This window comes from Mustela nivalis, assembly GCF_964662115.1.
Source record: "Mustela nivalis genome assembly, chromosome: 6".
NCBI classification, from domain to species: Eukaryota; Metazoa; Chordata; class Mammalia; order Carnivora; family Mustelidae; genus Mustela; species Mustela nivalis.
Window position 1 is genome coordinate 35,763,046 of NC_139025.1, and position 18,235 is coordinate 35,781,280.

General features: G+C 42.3%; 1 protein-coding gene across 1 annotated transcript in view; it reads right to left on the bottom strand.

Annotated features, from left to right (window-relative positions):
- The window catches only part of LOC309866396 (protein farnesyltransferase subunit beta), a 65,228-nt gene that overhangs the window by 44,264 nt on the left and 2,729 nt on the right, over positions 1–18,235 (bottom strand). Inside the window, exon 2 of the mRNA XM_082734120.1 lies at positions 5,567–5,631. Within this exon, the coding sequence (XP_082590246.1) occupies positions 5,567–5,631 (65 nt within the window). The remainder of the gene's footprint in view (positions 1–5,566; positions 5,632–18,235) is intronic.

Genomic DNA, 18,235 nt, shown 5'->3' on the forward strand with positions numbered 1-18,235 from the left:
TCTGAGAGCCCAACTACACAGCTAAACAAACGTTTCCTCTTAGTGGGAAAACAGAAACAAGAAACGTGGAGAAGAAACCCTTTTCCTTGTTATCTCCGCGCTCCTCTCTCACTGGACAGGGAGGGGCTTTTCAGTCACTACAAAGTGAAAGACCTCAGGGGGAAATGCTTTTCTGCCTCGAGGGGTAAGAGATCCTGCCTCAGGGGTACCTGGAGCCTCACCTGCCCAGAAACACCTAACGGAAGGGGGCCTTAGTCACCTTTGCTGCAGCTCAGGGTTGGACCCTATGGGCAGGCTCCCTCACAGCACCCTCCCAGCCGAACCTCACCCACAGCCGGGCCCCAGGAGCCCTGCCGGGCAGGAACTAATGAGTTCCTCTAGCTGGTTTCATCTGAAGACCAGCCACAGGCAGAAAAACAGAGATTGTACACTGAGAGCCATTTCGACAAGCGAAAATATTCTCTTTCATTTTTGCCCACTTATTCAAACACACACACACACACACACACACACACACACACACACACACTAATGCTGTCATGCATAGGTAATTCTAAAATCTCACAAAAGGTCTCTTTGTTTACTTAGAGCTTCAAGGGCCACAATGCTGAATGAATTTTAACTTCTCCTCTGAGGCTTATTATTCTTTTACTAAATATTTCTGTTTTAAAAAAGACTTTTTAAAAATTTATTTGACAGAGAGATCACAAGCAGGCAGAGAGAGAGTGGGAAGCAGGCTCCCTGCTGAGCAGAGAGCCCAATGTGGGGTTTGATCCCAGGACCCTGAGATCATGACCTGAGCCAAAGGCAGAAGATTAACCCACTGAGCCACCCAGGTGCCCCGAGGCTTATTATTCCTTTGAATTGAAGGGACATATATCCAGTTTCTTTCAGTCAGCAAAACTGTACTAAAGAGCCTTATTGATATGGACTGAACCATGTCCCCCAAAATTCATATGTTCAATCTCTAAACCCCAGTGGGGCTGTATTTGGAGACAGAATCTTTAAAGAGTTATTTAAGATTACCAACATCTAATGACCTTATAAGAAGAGAAAGAGATACCAAGGAGGAGCACATACAGGAAAGGCCATGTGAGGACACAATGAGAAGGACACCATCTACAAGCTGAGAGAGAACTCAGGAGAAACCAACCCTGTCAGCACCTTGATCTTAGACTTCCAGCCTCCAAGACTCTGAGAAAATAAATGTCTGTTGTTTCAGCCGCCTAGTCTGTGGTATTTCATTGCAGCAGCCCTAAAAAACCAATACCCTTACTATTCCTTTATTCTCAATTCACCTCTGTCCAAAAATCTTTTCTGTGTAAGGAATTAAAATAAAAAGCAAGAGCCCTTTCCCTTTCCTTCCTGAACAATTCAGCCCTAAAGTCATGCCATTAGGTGAAGCAGAACAACACAGGGCTCTGTGTAGGAGGGGGGCGGCGGGGCGGGGACTGCAGGGTGTCAGTGTTCCAGAGGATGAGAAGGACATCTATGTGGCTGTGCAGAGGGGGATGGGAGATAGGGATACACAAGAGAAAGGATCAAGTAAATATGTTAAAGATACTGGGAGTCCAGTTCCACTATCTGAAAAAGAACTTAGAAATATAGGTGTACTGGGCAGCAACATAAACTGTAAATACAATGTAACTTCTTACTGTGACTTGAACCCCATTGGGTTCAAGAACCTTCATGATGTGCCTCTACCTATTTCTCCCCAATCTCATCTCAGACCCTCTCTAAACTCCAGTCACACTGCCTTCCTTATGATCTGTTCTTTTCCGTCTCAAGATTTTAGCTCATGCTGTTCCCTCTGTCTGGAATACTGCAACAGCCTCCTAAACTCCTAAACTCTGACCAACTCTTGCTCAGCCCCTCAGTCTCAGCCCGAGAGCCACTTTCTCTGAGAGGCCTTCTGCCATAGACTGAATGTTCACGTCCCTTCAAAATTCATGTTGATCCTAATTCCCAGTGTGATGGTATTAGAAATGGGGCCTTCGGGATGTGATTAGGTCATGAAGGGATTAGCGACCTTATAAAAGAGGCTCCAGAGAGCTCCCTCACCCCTTCCACGTGAGGAAGGAAGATGGCCATTTATGAACCAGGGAGTGGGCCCTCATCCAACACCGAAACTCCCCAGCCTCCAAAACTGTGAGAAATAAGAGTTTCGAGTTTAAACCACCTAGTCCATGGTAATTTGTTGTAGCAGGCAGAACAGACTAAGACACATTCCCTAACTTCCCAACCTAAATTACCCCCCCACCCCACACTCTGAGAGTGTCCCATTCCCTTCCTTGACACTCAACCCATTGGTAACAGTGTATTTGCATTAGTTTGTTTAATGGCTACCTCTTCCATGAGACTAAGAGCCCAGCAGGGGCAGGATGGGTAGGTCTTGATCACCCTGTTGCTCAAGAGGAAAATGACATGGAAGTATGTGAGAGAAAGAGAGGGAGTTTAATTTGGTAAAATTAAAATTAAAATTAAAATTTTGGTAAAAAAGCATCTAGGCTTTTTTACCAAAGCTAAAGGAATAAATGAAAAGGGTGAATTCCTAAGTGTGTGGAATAACACAGGGAAGGGAAAATTAGCTTTCATGGGAAAGCAGGCTCCTGACAAACAAAACTGTTAAAAGCACAGTCAGAAAGATCCTTGGGAGGGGGACTACCTCACTCCAGGAGAGGATGCAGGCTTCACAGTCTTCGAGAGAGAAAGAAATCATTCCTGTAATGGGGAATAATTGTAGAAGGTACTGACATTCAGCTTCAGCCTTGAATTTCAGCCAAATCTGCTATTGGGCTGTGGCACTGGAAGGTTCAATAGGCAAATGCCTCCCTCAGCATCATTCCTGGCATCCCTGGACCTGTGCGCAGTCAGTGGTCCTGGATGTATGTGCGATGCTATTACACCGACCAGCATCATAACCTCAAAAACAAACACGCCGTGTAATTTAGGTTTATTGCTAGTATCTGAATATTCACCTTAGCTAAAAATGAAGGTTTGTTCCTACATTATGTCAGACTTTCTAAAATTTGACTCCTAAAATGTTAAACATTGAAATTGTGATAATAATGTAAAATTTTGCTAAATTTTCAGGTTTATTCTTTTATCCAAGAAGTTAGTTCTATGATGGTGGTGTCTGGCTTCAGCCTTATATTGATAAGTTGATTTCTTTTTTTTTTTTTAAAGATTTTATTTATTTATTTGACAGAGAGAGATCACAAGTAGGCAGAGAGGTAGGCAGAGAGAAAGGAAAGGAAGCAGTCCCCCTGCCGAGCAGAGAGCCCGATGCAGGACTCAATCCCAGGACCCTGAGATCATGACCTGAGCCGAAGGCAGCTGCTTACCCACTGAGCTACTTATTGGGCGCCCGATAAGTTGATTTCTATCAGCCTTTCACTCAGCCTTTCTGCCTAAATGTGTAATATCTCTAATATTCATTACCATGCTATGACATAATAACATACTTATTAGCATCCTTTAAAACACTCATTTTCATAGGCAACAATAAAATGGGAAATGTCAGATTCCTGAAATAAACCCAGACCCCTGACATAATCTACTTCCAGAAAGATCCACCCGCACCTGACCTAAGACCTATGAATTCAGGGGATTTAATTTTTTTTTATTGTCCTCTGGCACCCTTCCCCAAACACCACTTCTTCCTCCAGACTATGTAACTTCCCATTCTCCTTCACATCTCAGTAAGAATAAAAGAAAAGTCCAAGGGTCTGTCCTGATGGTAGGTGAAAAGAAACATCAAGTGATCAAAGGTCCCTTTCGAAACACAGGGATCATGTGTCCACAGGGCCTCAGACAGCAGACAGTGACTCAGAGCCCATTCAGGTGAGTCACCGGGGATGCAGTAGCTAGGCACAAAGACCCCCTGTAAAATCACACCCCTCACCACCACCAAGTCCCTCTGCCTCTCGAGAAGTCTCGCCTGCACCAGGCAGAGCTGGTGCCCACGTGCCCCCCTCAGCTGTTTGCTGACTGATTTGTAAAAACACCATTTTCTCTTTAGCACAAATGGCAGAGTACGACACATATTTTTCTGTATTTTTATTTTTCCATTTAATATACCTTGGAGATTATTCTAAGATAGAAACCGTGTTTAAATAAAAACTTGGAAGAAATAAACAAATTGTTTTTAAAAACCTATTTGGTAAAAATGTTATTTAAGTAGAGTTGACATACACTGCTGTATTAGTTTCAGCTTCCGAGCTGTGGAAACCAATGGTTTCATTTCCTAATCTCCAGCTGTGGTTCCAGACGAGCAATAACTCATTTATTGAGGACTGAGCTCTAGGTTAATATAGAGATTTAGTTCAGCAGTTTGGGGAAAGACTCCTCTAGTTAGTTGGTATCTTCCCTCGTTCCTTCCCCAGGGAAGAAAAATGAAGATGACCTTCTCATCTGCCTTTCCTTTTTTCCAATTTGCCTTTTCCAATTGTTTTCTGCCTTGGCTAATCAGAATTTTCAGAAGAAAATTTCTTTTTCAAGGAAATAGTGGCAAAATATAATGGTGGTAAAAAAGACACAAAAGGAACTTGGGCCAGAACCACGCATGATGTCCCAATAAAACCAGAGCACTCAGAGCCTGACTAGCCTGCAATTATTCTGTTCAGTCTCCGAAGCACAGGACTCAAAGCTCAGGCAGGACCTCGGGCCCCCCCTCTGCTTCCCAGCCAGCGTGAATCAGCCAGCAGCGCAATGGCCCTTTGTTCAGAGGGGGTCAAGGCAGAGTGTGGGATCACTAAGATAAAACCATGACCACACACAGTTTCGGACTCCTAATCTGTTCTAACGGCTGGAAATACGACACAGGATGGGTCTGAAGAAACAACTTGAGATTGGGAGAGACATGCTAATAGAGGGATGAAATATCCTCGTGAAATCTAGCGTGATACATTATAAACTACAAACAAGGGAAAACAAAGGTTCAACTTAAACAATAAGTTTAAGTTAAGCTTATAATCCCCTTTATGGAATTTCTGACATCAAATTGCTTAGAAACCTTCAACTTGCTAACTGCTGAGGGAAACAAAAGGCACTGTGTGTGCTCCCTGGAGACTGCATCCTTGGGAGCGGTGCCACAGTTACCAATAAGGGCCAGACTGGGAGAAGCTCAGACTCATCACCTCTTTCCAGTCAAAGCACAACACACATTAAGAGAATCCAACCTTTGCCATCCCCTGGACTCAAAGTGCCAATGAAAAATAAAACCTCAAGAGTTCTGATCTGAACCACCAGAGCACCAGGTCATGACTAAGCAACAGAAACATGAATTTCCCCTCCCCATCATCAGACCTCAGAGTCCAGGCCTTAAGGGGTCTCCCCATGTAACACCTGATGGTTCAGATCAAGGAGAGCATCTCCTCTAAACAGCTTTGTAACAGAGGAAGGAGTTGGGGTCATTAGCTTACCAGGTGGCCACAAGGTCAAGGTTAAGTCTGTTCTCCCAACAGACTTATCCCTTGAGGTTGAACAGGCTCAAGGAGGAAAGAAGAAAGGCTCTCACAGGAGGGGGTGTCTCCCCAATCCCCCCACACTCCTCACCACAGCTTACCTTGGTACAAGGTGGTTGAACTTATAAGAACTGAAGACATCCTGGATCTTTTCTTCTACTTTTGCCTGGTAAGAATGCAGGAGATAGGAGAGAGAAAACAGATACAGATGAGTCCTCTGTCAACTTTTTCTTCCAGTTGCCACAAATGTCCATTGGCTACAATTGCTTGGTGTGGTTTTTGTACTTCATAGGACTATGAGCCCCGATTCAAGGGCTCTGTAGGATGGCGGGCTTAGGACAGACAAAGCAGAGAGAATGTCCTGTCCCATGCTGACATTACCCTCAACTTCTCCAATCAACTATCCATATATCCAAACTAATGGTGGTCCTGGAGTTTGGCTCACTGGTACCAGCTACTTAGGGAGCAGACAAAGCATTTTGCTTGAGAGATTTATTCTTGCCTGCTCTGTGAAGTTGTTTAGGTGTTCACTTAACTGACCATTCACAAATACAAAATTAATTTCTGCTAAGGGTCATACCATCTAATGTCAGACTGAACCATTTAAATACAGACTGAACATTAAAATTCAATCTGTATTTAAATTCCCTATGGGATTTACAAGAACATCAATCATGGAAACACCAACGAAACAGCACATCTGGTCATTGGTCCTATGTCACACACAGCACTCAACAGTCCCATAATATGCAGGATCTCAGAAAGCCAGGTCACAAAAAAATCCAGATCGCCTGTTTCCTATGAAGACCCACCACGACATGGTCACACAGTTCAGCTTCTGTAAGGAAAGGATACAGCACTGCAGAAGTGACCTGGTTAACAGGAGACAGAGCTTCTCCTTCACTGGCATCCCTGTTCTTGGTAGTGAGGCATGTCCTCATTGAGATTTCAAGATACATAATAATGTCCTCTCTGGGAATTTCAAAATGTATTTTTTATTTCTGAATGGTCCACGGAGTTACAGCATCTAGGGCCTCGACGTATGTGCAAGAATTATTTGTGATGATGAGGGAAGGAATGATGTGAGTCATCTAAAATGGCAGCCAATCTAAAATTCATTTATACTTGGTTTCAGTATATATTTTGGTATTTGCCTCTGAACATGAGTTTGAGGGATAATCTGGCTAAGAATTCATAATATTTCAAAAAACAGACTGAAGTCACTGTAAGAATCTGACTCATGGGGAATAAGGAAGTTGTCCCAATTCTTCATAATTCTTTTCCTTTCTAGACTCTCACACAAGACTAACATAAAGCACCAGCCTAAACGGAAGACAGACGGCATTTCTCAGTTACACCTTCCTTAGCTGTAAGCTGAAAGGGACAGAAAAATATACAAGAAACATAAGTCAGTAAGATCATGCAAGAAAGATTTGCCTACAACATTCTGTTAGAGTTAAGTGAATTGACGAATTCTGAATGAAACTAAACCAACTGGGAGGAAAACTCACTTTGTTTGCCCAAATACAAGCTGACTCAAGTCCACACGACTTAATAATATTCCAAGGCCGGGGCTCCTGAGTGGCTCAGTGGGTTAAAGCCTCTGCTTTCAGCTCAGGTCATGATCCCAGGGTACTGGGATGTAGTCCCGCATCGGGCTCTCTGCTCAGCGGGGAGCCTGCTTCCCCCCCACCCCCCACCCCTCACCCACCTGCCTCTCTGCCTACTTGTGATCTCTGTCAAATAAATAAATAAAATCTTTAAAAATAATAATACTACTATTCCATGGCAGATGGATGAGCCCATTATCACCTTAGCATTCTGTCACTGAGATCCTTACAGAGAAAAGGATCCAGACAAGAACTCCTTCATGAGCAGACCCACCTTCGGCTCCCCTTCGGACAACAAAGGCAGCCAAGAACCAGCTAAGGAAAAGAGAGTTTTACTGCTAAACTAGGATACCTGACAGACAGAAGGCAAAAAGTACTTAAAATATTCCCAACACTGTGTCATTTCTCTTCAGAGCTCCTAATCACTCTTCTGCAGAATGAATGAACAAGAGATATTCCAAAGCAGTTAGTAACAGACTTAACGGTCTGAAAATCTAAGTTATGAATTCTAATAAATACCTGAGTATTATAGTCCAGCTGTTCATAAAAATGGCCAAATAACAATTCCCTTTATCTTCTCTTAAGAATTGGTATATGTTTCTAATAGCTTCATTGAGATATCATTCACGCACCGTTCAACTCACCCATTTAAAGTGTATGATTCAATGGCTTTTAGTACATTCACAGAGTTGTGCCTCCATTACCACAATCAATTTTAGGATATTTCCACTACCCCCAAAAGAAATCCTGCACCCCTTAGAAGTCAACCCCAACCCTTCATCTTCCCCAGCCCCTGTCAACTATTCATCAACTTTCTATCTTTATGATTTGCCTATTCTAGATATTTCCTATAAATGTAATCACACAACATAATGGTCCTTCGTGACTATCTTCTTTCACTCAGCATGTTTTCAAGCTTCACCTATCTTGGGGCATGAACCATTACTTCATTTCTTTTTATTGCCAAGTAATATTCCATTTTATGGATATATCGCATTTTTTTAATCTGTTATTCATCCATTGATGGGCATTTGGGTTGTTCTCATTTGGGGGCTATTATGAATAAAGTCGCTAGGAACATTCTTGTGTAAGTTTTCAAATGGATATGTGTTTTCATTTCTGCTTAGGTATAAGTAAGTACCTGGAGGTGGAATTGCTGGACCATAGGGTCACTCTATGTTGGCTCTTTAAGGGACTATCAGACTGTTTTCCAAAGCAGTCATAGCATTTTATATTCTCACCAGCAACGTATGGGCATTCTAATTTCTTCACAACCTCACCAACACATGTTACTCTCTGTGGTTTTGATTATATCCATCCTAGTGGGTGCAAAGCAATTATTTCATTGTAGTTCTGATTGCAATCCCGTCATGGCTAATGATGTTGAGCATCTTTCTATGGGTTTATTGGCGATTTGTATATCTTCTTTAGAGAAATATATATTCAGATATGTCTTTTTTTAAATTGGGCTTCATTTTTATTATTGAATTGTAATAACTTCCTATATATTCTAGATACAAGTCCCTTATCAAATACATGATTTACAAAAATTTACTCCCATTCTATGGGGCACCTGGGTGGCTCAGTTGGTTGAGCGACCAACTCTTGGTTTTAGCTCAGGTCGTGATCTCAAGGTCATCATGGGATCAGGCCCATGTTTCAGGGTCATGGGATCGGGCCCCCTCCCCACTCAGCAAAGAATCTACTTGAGATTCTTTCCCTCTGCACCACCCCCACTCTCACTCTCTCTTTCAAAATGGATGAGTGAGCCCTTCAAAAATAATTTTACTCCCATTCTAAGTGTTGTCTTTAGGTACTGGTATATTTTAGAAAAAGATCACCTTAGAGCACACAGTATGGTTTCTAGAGTACAACTTTAAAAATAATATTTAGCAATAAGTCTGCAATTTTTTTTGACACATAGTAATGAATTAATATAGAAATTAAAAAGAACTCATCTGGCAAGGAGAAAATCAAAGTCATCTCCAATACATGCAACATCCTTTTTTGCCTTCCCTTCTGCCCATATGGCCTGCCAAGTGTTATATAAAATCTGAGTAAGTTTGTTACCGAGAAGATGCAAGCATTCTTTGCTCCAATTTGTGGAGCAGAAGGAAAGGAAGAAAGTTAGTTGTATACAAAGGAGTTACCATAACAGGTATGAGCCTGCCATCCTTAGAAAGGCCAGCTTGAATGGTTGACCCTTGGCTGATATACAGAAACCTGAACTTGGGAGGGTCCACACCATCCCAAGAACTGATGCATGGCTCACTGTGCTGAAATTGCATAAACCTTATTTATGCTCAACAGCTACTTTTTTCTGGGAGTCTGTAATTTTAAGACGTGCTAGGCAGAAGGTGCATATGTGACCAACCCCCAGTAAAAACCATGATCCTCTGAGAAGCCTCTGAGAAGCTTCTCTGGTAGGCAACACTTTGCATGGGTAGTCACAATCTGACGTCCAAGAAATTAGGTATATCCTATGTGATTCCACTGGGAGAGGACCCTTGGAAGCTTTTGTCTGTTTTCCTCCAGACTACACTATGAGTCTTTCACTGGCTGATTTTGCTTTGTAGCCTCTTGCTGTAATAAATCATAAATATGAGTACAACTTTGCTGAGTTCTCTGAATCCCTGTAGTGAACCAACTAGAGGTGGTCTTGGGGACCTCTAATACATTAATAGATTTAAAAATTTAACCTTGATAGAATTAAGGGAGGCAGTCATAACTACTGCTTAATATCCATAGGTAAGATCTATAACTAAATTCCTTTTTAAAAATTCATCAAAATTCTCACTTTACTTTTTTTTTTTTTTAAAGATTTTATCCATCCATTTGACAGCGAGAGATCACAAGCAGGCAGAGAGGCAGGCAGAGAGAGAGGGGGAAGCAGGCTCCCTGCTGAGCAGAGAGCCCGATGCGGGGCTTGATCCCAGGACCCTCAGATCATGACCAGAGTCAAAGGTAGAGGCTTAATCCACTGAGCCACCCAGGTGCCCCCAAATTCTCACTTTAAATATAAGAGAACTGACATTAAGCATGAAAAAAACCAAAGTTACCTCAGTCATGAAAACTCTGAATATAGCTCTCAAATCAGAATTCTTTTTTAAAAAATCAGCTTCAATACTGCATAGGAATTATAAACCATGCCCACTCTCCCTGAGCTCTCATTTTATCTTGGATTTCCATGCTTCCTTTCCATCCCAAAGGAACAGACTATTATATTCTAGTCAATCTCTCCCAAGAGAACGCCAATAGGCAAGGCAGTCACCAACCCGGTACAATACAAAGGCTGATTAACAGCCCCATAACAACAGGTAATTTTCTTATGTATATATAGCAAAGGGTCCATAGGTTCATTTCCCTTGGGCACGGGGCACACAGCTCATGACCATGTTAATGAAAGTGATATGACTCTTTTGGGAGAAGGATGACAGCTGAAAGCATCAGATCTGTTTCAGAAACACTGCTATATGAAATGTTATAAGAAAGGGATTAGTCACTAGAAGACGTAGTCCCAAGGGATTAGCTCTTCAAAGTTCTTAAATAGTCTGGGAGAAAAAAAAGTAACAAGAGGCTAGTTCAAAACACACACACACAAAGAGATAAAGAAATTCCTGGGACAATAGGGGAAATTTAAAAATTTTAAATGGGATATTAGATGATACTTTAGAATTTTTTTTCCCCCTAGGTGTGATGTTATTGTCCTTATGTAGAAGAATATTCTTTAGAAATGCATGTTTTATTATCTTATCAGATTCAGGAAAAATATTGGCATATACATATATACACATGTGTGTATAAATACACACACACACACACACACAAAATCGTGTCTTGGCTAGATGATCCATTGGCTTATCTCCTCTTTTGTCCTTATCTAGGCTGTTTCACACTCCATAGATGCAGAAGTTAATTTGTAGAAAACTGATAGTTATGCAAATATTTTTACCCATAGATATGCATATGGTATCTGGTAAAATGCAGTTAATGATTATGGAATGTATACTGACTAATTTTGCTATGCCTTTGTAATTTCACCTCAGCATTCCTTATGTGCCTGTGAATGTGTGGCACATTGAGTTCTCTTCTGAACTGGTTATCACATCCTATCAATTCCATGAGTTAAATCTTTGATGTGTTCATTTTATATTTGTATGAGTCTTGATTTCATCCTCTTTTAAAATTTATCCTTTAACAGTTTATATGAAGGACAAAGGTTAGGTAGACGGTAAACAGGTGCTATCAATTTTTCGGCATATTTGAAATTTTTTGTAATAAAATGTTGGAGGGAATTATTAAGAATCAAAACAAAAAACTTAATACCCAAATTTCACCATGACTACTGTATCTAGGCATAAGAAAGATTTCTGAAAAGTCAAATACATTTGCAGATACACATACAGTGCATCCATATCCCAACTGAACAGTGACTTTTATACTTCTGTGGCCATGTCTGCATCGCTAAAGTTTAGCAAGAATCCTACCAAACTGGTTTGGCCAGAATCCCCCAACCTTAATATCTGATCATCCTCAGTCTCTGACTGGGTTCCTCATCCTCCATCTCCCCTCACTGATGTCGGCTCACGCTGCCTGCCTTTAGGAGGAAGCCCATGAAATTGGCTTAGCCAGAATTCCTTCTTTCGCCTGACCCTTCCTTTTGGAAAGTTTCCATCCAGCAATCCCTCCATCTTGCTCCTTGGCTATAAATCCCCACTTTCCCTTGTCATATTCAGAGTTGAGCCCAATCTCTCTCCCCTAAGCAAAAGTCACTGTAGTAATAAAGTCTTGAATAGAGACTTCCTTTTACTAGTGTCACAAATAGCTTTTTCCTTAACAATACCACCCACAACCACCGGCAGAGTGACTAAAGTTGAAAAAACCAACAACACCAAATGTTGGCGAGGCTGTAGAGCAACCAGAACTCTTGTTATATAATGCAAGTGAGGCTATAAAATTTACAACCACTCTTTAAAAGGATAGCAGTTTCTTATAAAACTCAGCATACACCCACCCTATGATCCAACAACTCCGCTTTTAGGTCTTCGCTCAACAGAAATGAAAACATATGCTCATAAAAAGACTTCTGTGAGAGTGTAGCATTTATAGCCGTTAATATCCAAATCTCCAAAATAATATCCAAATATCCAAAATCCAGAAATAGCTGAAGTGTCCATCAAGAGGAGAAGGGATTAAAAAAAAAAATCAACAATCATGTTAAAAGGAGAACTGCAGGCCCAAAATAAAGTCACTTATGCTAGGTCACTGAACTGGGACTTAATACCTAACCTAATTGCACTTTCAATCTCCCTAGAAATGTAATTTTTTTTTTTTAGAATTTATTTATTTATTTGACAGAGAGAGATCACAAGTAGGCAGAGAGGCAGGCAGAGAGAGAGAGAGAGGAGGAAGCAGGCTCCCCACTGAGCAGAGAGCCAGATTCGGGACTCGATCCCAGGACCCTGAGTCAAAGGCAGAGGCTTAACCCACTGAGCCACCCAGTGCCCCCCCTCCCCCAGAAAAGTAATCTTAACCAATCAAGAATTTTCTGGTCAGTGCCAATAAGGTAACCTGTCTCATGGGCCCTCTCTATGGACGTTACCATGGGAAGGGGGACCTCACCCAAAATAAGTATTTTCTTCTGTATGCCTTTATTTTTTTTTTAAGATTTTATTTATTTATTTGACAGACAGAAATCACAAGTAGGCAGAGAGGCAGGCAGAGAGAGAGAGGAGGAAGCAGGCTCCCCATGGAGCAGAGAGCCAGATGTAGGGCTTGATCCCCTGGGACCATGACCTGAGCTGAAGGCAGAGGCTTTAGCCCACTGAGCCACCCAGGCGCCCTTTCTGTGTGCCTTTAAAAAACCTTTCCCTTTCTGTAGCCCTTTGGAGTTCCTTTCTACTTGCTAGATGGGATGCTGCCCGATTAATAAATTGGTTAATAAAGCCAATTAGAGGGGCGCCTGGGTGGCTCAGTGGGTTAAGCCGCTGCCTTCGGCTCAGGTCATGATCTCGGGGTCCTGGAATCGAGTCCTGCGTCGGGCTCTCTGCTCAGCAGGGAGTCTGCTTCTCTCTCTCTCTCTCTCTCTCTCTCTCTCTGCCTGCCTCTCTGTCTACTTGTGATCTCTCTGTCCAATAAATAAATAAATAAATCTTTGAAAAAAAATAAAAATAAAAATAAAAAATAAAGCCAATTAGATCTGCCCATTTATTCAGCTGAATTTTGGTCTTTTAACAGACTCGGTGGCAGCACTGGGATCCAAAGCAAACTCGTGGTGGCATCTGGAGACAGCAAGAAACAGGTCTGGTGCCCTGCAAACCCTTCTGAGTTCATGGTCTTTCTCGCCATTTCTGAGGGCTGCCGGTGAGCTCTCGGTGGAGCTCCCCATCTGACTAGCTTTCCAGTCTAGGGTTACTGGTCGGTCCACCCCCAGTCCTTAGCCCTTGGTTGAATCTGCAATTCCACACTGGAATCCCTTCCCCATTTCCAGTCCACAGTCTGGACTGCCAGTTTAATCCAGACTGGAAATTGCTGGTGATGCACACAGGGCCTTGTATTAGCCAATCTGCAGTAACTTCTAAACCCCAGCCTTTGGTTCTATCTTCAGATTCCATGCTGGGAGCTAGTAGTGGCAGTTGCAATTCTCCATTTGTTTGAATCAGTCCATGGTCCCCCTTCTTTGAGGCCAGCTGGTTTAGTCTTTTCCCCAGTCCCTAGTTCTTTGGTTCCTGCTGGTGTCCACATTTTCATCTCCTCAGTTGGTTTGGTTTCTGTTAATGTGCACATGACGAAGGCTTAACTAATAGAAAAATAATAAACTAATAATAATAGAATGGGATCCTCAGAATCTAAAGAATTAAGTGTTCACCTTCTGTCACATCTGCTTATTTTATACCTAAGAATGATGGCCCCAGAAGCTATAAATGTCTACAAGCCTGTTTGGGGTCCTAAAGAACTTAGCCTGATAACTGTCAGGAGCCCCAAACTAATACCAGACAGAATAAGGCCAGTCAGAAGCTCAGAATAATTTCCATTCTGGTAAATGGTAAAAAGCAACTCATGCATTTGGTACTTTTTCTTCCACAGCGTCTATCTAAAGCCAATCTAGGGGCGCCTGCGTGGCTCAGTTGGTTAAGCATCTGCCTTTGGCTCAAGTCATGATCCCAGGGTCCTGCGATTGAGCCCCGCATTGGGCTCCCTGCTCAGCAGGAAGCTTGATTCTCCCTCTCCTGCTTCCCCTCCTTCTGTTCCCTCTCTCACTCTGTGTGTGTGTGTGTGTCTCAAATAAATAAATAAAATCGTTTAAAAATAAATTAATTAATTAAATAAAATAAAGCCAATCTAGGGACATCTGGGTGGCTCAGTTGTTAAGTATCTGCCTTTGGCTCCAGTCATGATCCCAGGGTCCTGGGATGGAGCCCTACATCGGGCTCCCTGCTCAGTGTGGAGCCTGCTTCTCCCTCTCACACTCCTTCTGCTTGTGTTCCCTCTCACGCTGTCTCTCTCTGTCAAATAAGTAAATCTTTAAAAGCAAATAAATAAATAAGGCCGATCTAATGACACACCAACTTTTATATGACGAACTACCACATCCCTTCTTCCAATATCTCCCCCTCTCTCCCAGAGGAGGACCCTTCCAGAAAGTGGATTTGCTGCCTGACACTCATGTTAATGCTGAAGATCCAGGAAAAGAATCATTAGTAGATTAAATATAAGGCAAGGATTTTTTTTTTAAATCCTCAGGAAAAACAAATCACTTTATAAGCAATCCTTACAATGTACATCTGCCTATAGGGGGTTCTTTCAATCCTTTATTTTAAATAGAAAATACCAGTTGGGGTTGATATAATCAGTCTAAAACAACCTCAGTCAGTTTGTTTTGGTTGCTGATAGAGGTAAGCTGATGGTATCAGGTGATGGTATCAGGAAAGATGACAAATTAAGCACAGATTTAGCAATTATTCCTGAGATATGAACTCACACTTCTACATGTTAAATTGCCACTGTAAATCCTTTTAAAGATCATTTTAAAGAGTAAATAAACAGTTATGTTGTGGTGATCATAGATACCAACTGGACTTGTTAAAGTTGTGGTGATCACAGATACACACCAACTGGACACATTGTAAAAGGGTCCTAATGTTACACAAATAGGTGCCTATAACTTGGGATAGAATATGCTTAACCATATTCAAAAGGGGTTTATCTCAAAAAAACAAGAAATGTGGTCTTGAGAAATACATTGGTTGACCCAAAATGTGGCTCCAGCAAGATAAAAATACTAAGGTCAAAGATGTATGTGAAGATTTGGGAGAAAAATTTTTTATAAATAAAGAGGAAAAACAATATTTCTAAATTAGTGTGATTTTACAAAGTGTATGATCCTAGAAAGGTACATGTATCTAGATTTAAAATCTAAATTTTGTAGGTAGGCATTTGATTTGTTTACACATTTAAAAGTATGTGTATTTTCAAGTTGACCAAAAAACTTTTTTTTGGACTTTTTAATAGGAAAACTGAGGGAAATTTGATATTTGGAATTCTCTTAGAGTTGAGCAACATGATACATGCTGAATTTCAATAAAGCAAAACCAATTCACCAGAGCTAGCTTGCTGACTGTGTGACCAAGCAGAGCTCTGGTCCCTTCCATCAGAAGAGCAAAAAACTAGTAAGTTTGATAGTATTTAGTGACTTGTTTCACCTCCATTTAATAATCTTTCAGAGATTATAACTTGAAATCAGTCAACAGAAGGTGTCCAGGATTCATTCCTGGACCCCTGATGTTCCCTCCGTCAGGAGCTGCAGTGGCACAATGCTCAACACTTGAAGCCAGCTCCCTAGCCTGTCTCCATCCCTCTCCACCACCCACCCCGAACCCCACTGGCTTCACCCACCCAACTGACCTAATTTCCTATCACAGCCAACCAGCCCCCTCCATGCCCGGTATGGTGGAGTCTTCATCCCTACCAGCTCCTCTGACTGGAATGGCTACCCACCAATTCCATCCTTTACAAGCCAACATTCTCCATGAAGTTGTCCTGACCACCTCAGCCCACAACATATGGCTTCCACTCCCGCACACCCTTGCGCAATGCAATCATAATGTAGCACTTACTTACACACTTTTGTAAATCATTCTGTGGTTGCCTCTGGCATATTCTTTTTTCTCTCTAAGAGAAAAGAATTTTGAGGGCGGGGACTAAGACTAATAATCCTTCCAGATACTCCTCACAGTTGACTGTCATTTAACTGAATGCTGTCTAATGCCACTTCAAGTGGAGGAGACTTTTGCCCATGTTTCTAAGGACAAACTACAAGAAAAACAGGAGTCGTACCTTCTGTAAGCAACAGTTTTTGGCAAACCTACTACCTCTGAGACTGTGCTGGTATTAACTCACCAGTCTGAATCACAGAGCATTTGCAAAAGGGGAAATGCAGATAGCACAAAAAAGGAATACAACCACATCTTGTTTTCTAGAGTTGTAAAAGGTTCTCCAAGCACTAAGCCGTTCGGGAAGCAGTTTGTCCAGGCAGAAATCTTTACAAATACGACCACTGCTCAGTATCTCCACCACCACAGCCTGAGCTAAGCTGCCATCATCCATCACCTGGAGTACTGCAACAGCCTCCAAGCAGGTCCCCCTGCACCCTTCCTCACCTCCTCACAATCCCAACAGTGACTGACATGGGCCTGTGAAAATGCTAGTCAGATTGGGTTGAAACTCTCAAATCGTGGACCAGTCTGACTCCTGGCAGGAAAGAGATAGCACATCCGAAGAGGGTGATTTGAGGAAAGTTTATCAAAGAACTAGTTAACACAAACCATAAGAGACTCTTAATCTCACAAGACAAACTGAGGATTGGGGGGGGGTAGTTTTGGACACTGGGGAGGGTATGTGCTATGGGGCGTGCTGTGAAGTGTGTAAACCTGGTGATTCACAGACCTGTAACCCTGGGGCTAATAATACATTAGATGCTTACTTTTTTAATTAACTAATTAATTTTTTAAAAAAAGAACTAGTTACAAAAGTGTGGGCAGGTGTAGGGAAACCACAAGAGAGAATGCAGTACCCTAGAGCAGGCAACACAGAGGGTACCCGATCTCCACCTAGGCCTGAAAAAGTGTGAAGAGAAGGAGCGGAGAGGGTGCCCGAGAGCTCCAATGAAAGGTGCCTGCAAAGAGTCGTGACTTCAAGTCTAGAGACTGCCTCCAGACCACACAATCTGTCAGGAAAGGAGTTAGTACGCTAATCTCAGTTTCCGTCTCCCTCACTCCCTATCAGTACGCCCCATGGCCAAATACACCCAGAAGCCGTAGGGCAAGGGAGCATGTCCGTGCAGGTCCACCTCTAGGGGTACAACTGCAGAGCAGGGCGGAAAAGGATAAAGTGGATCTGGGGAGGTGACAAAAAGCTATCCAGCCAAATGGCTCCCCATCTCAGTCAGGGTAACTGAAAGTATACTTACAATGGTTGATAAGGCCCTACGTGATCCGACCTCATGTCCTATTCTCCCGTTTACTAACCTCTGTCCTCACAGTGACCACTCACTCCACTCATTCATCAGGCACTAGGGAGGCCTCAGGGCCTTTATACTTGCTGCTTTCTCTGCCCGAAATGCTTCTCCCCCAGACACACGCACGGCTTGTTCCCTCACTTACTTCAGGTCTCAGCTCAAGTGGCAGGCACATCATCAGATGATCTCCCTTACCGCCTGATATAAAAACCTTTCCTGCTCCTCCCTGACCCATTCCTGGCATACTTCATCTCTCTTATCCTGTTCCTTTTTTTCCACAACACTTCTTATTAAAATCAGACAGACAGCCAGATGAAGATTTAGATATATAGATAAGATACGTAGTTTTTTTTTCCCTTTTTTGTTGATTGCCTCCCTGACCTAGAAGAAAAGTTTCATAAAGGCACTAACTTGGCCTCTTTTGTTTACTGCCTTATGTCCAGTGTCTTGAACAGAGCCCGGCACACAGAAGACACTCAAGTATGTGTTGAACAAATAAAAACGTGAATGAATAGAACAGAAGAATCCCTAGCTAAGGGCTCCTTACACTGTTTACAGGTTTCATTCCTATTATCAAATTGTTGCTTAACAAATAAATACAGTTGGGGCGCCTGGGTGGCTCAGTGGGTTAAAGCCTCTGCCTT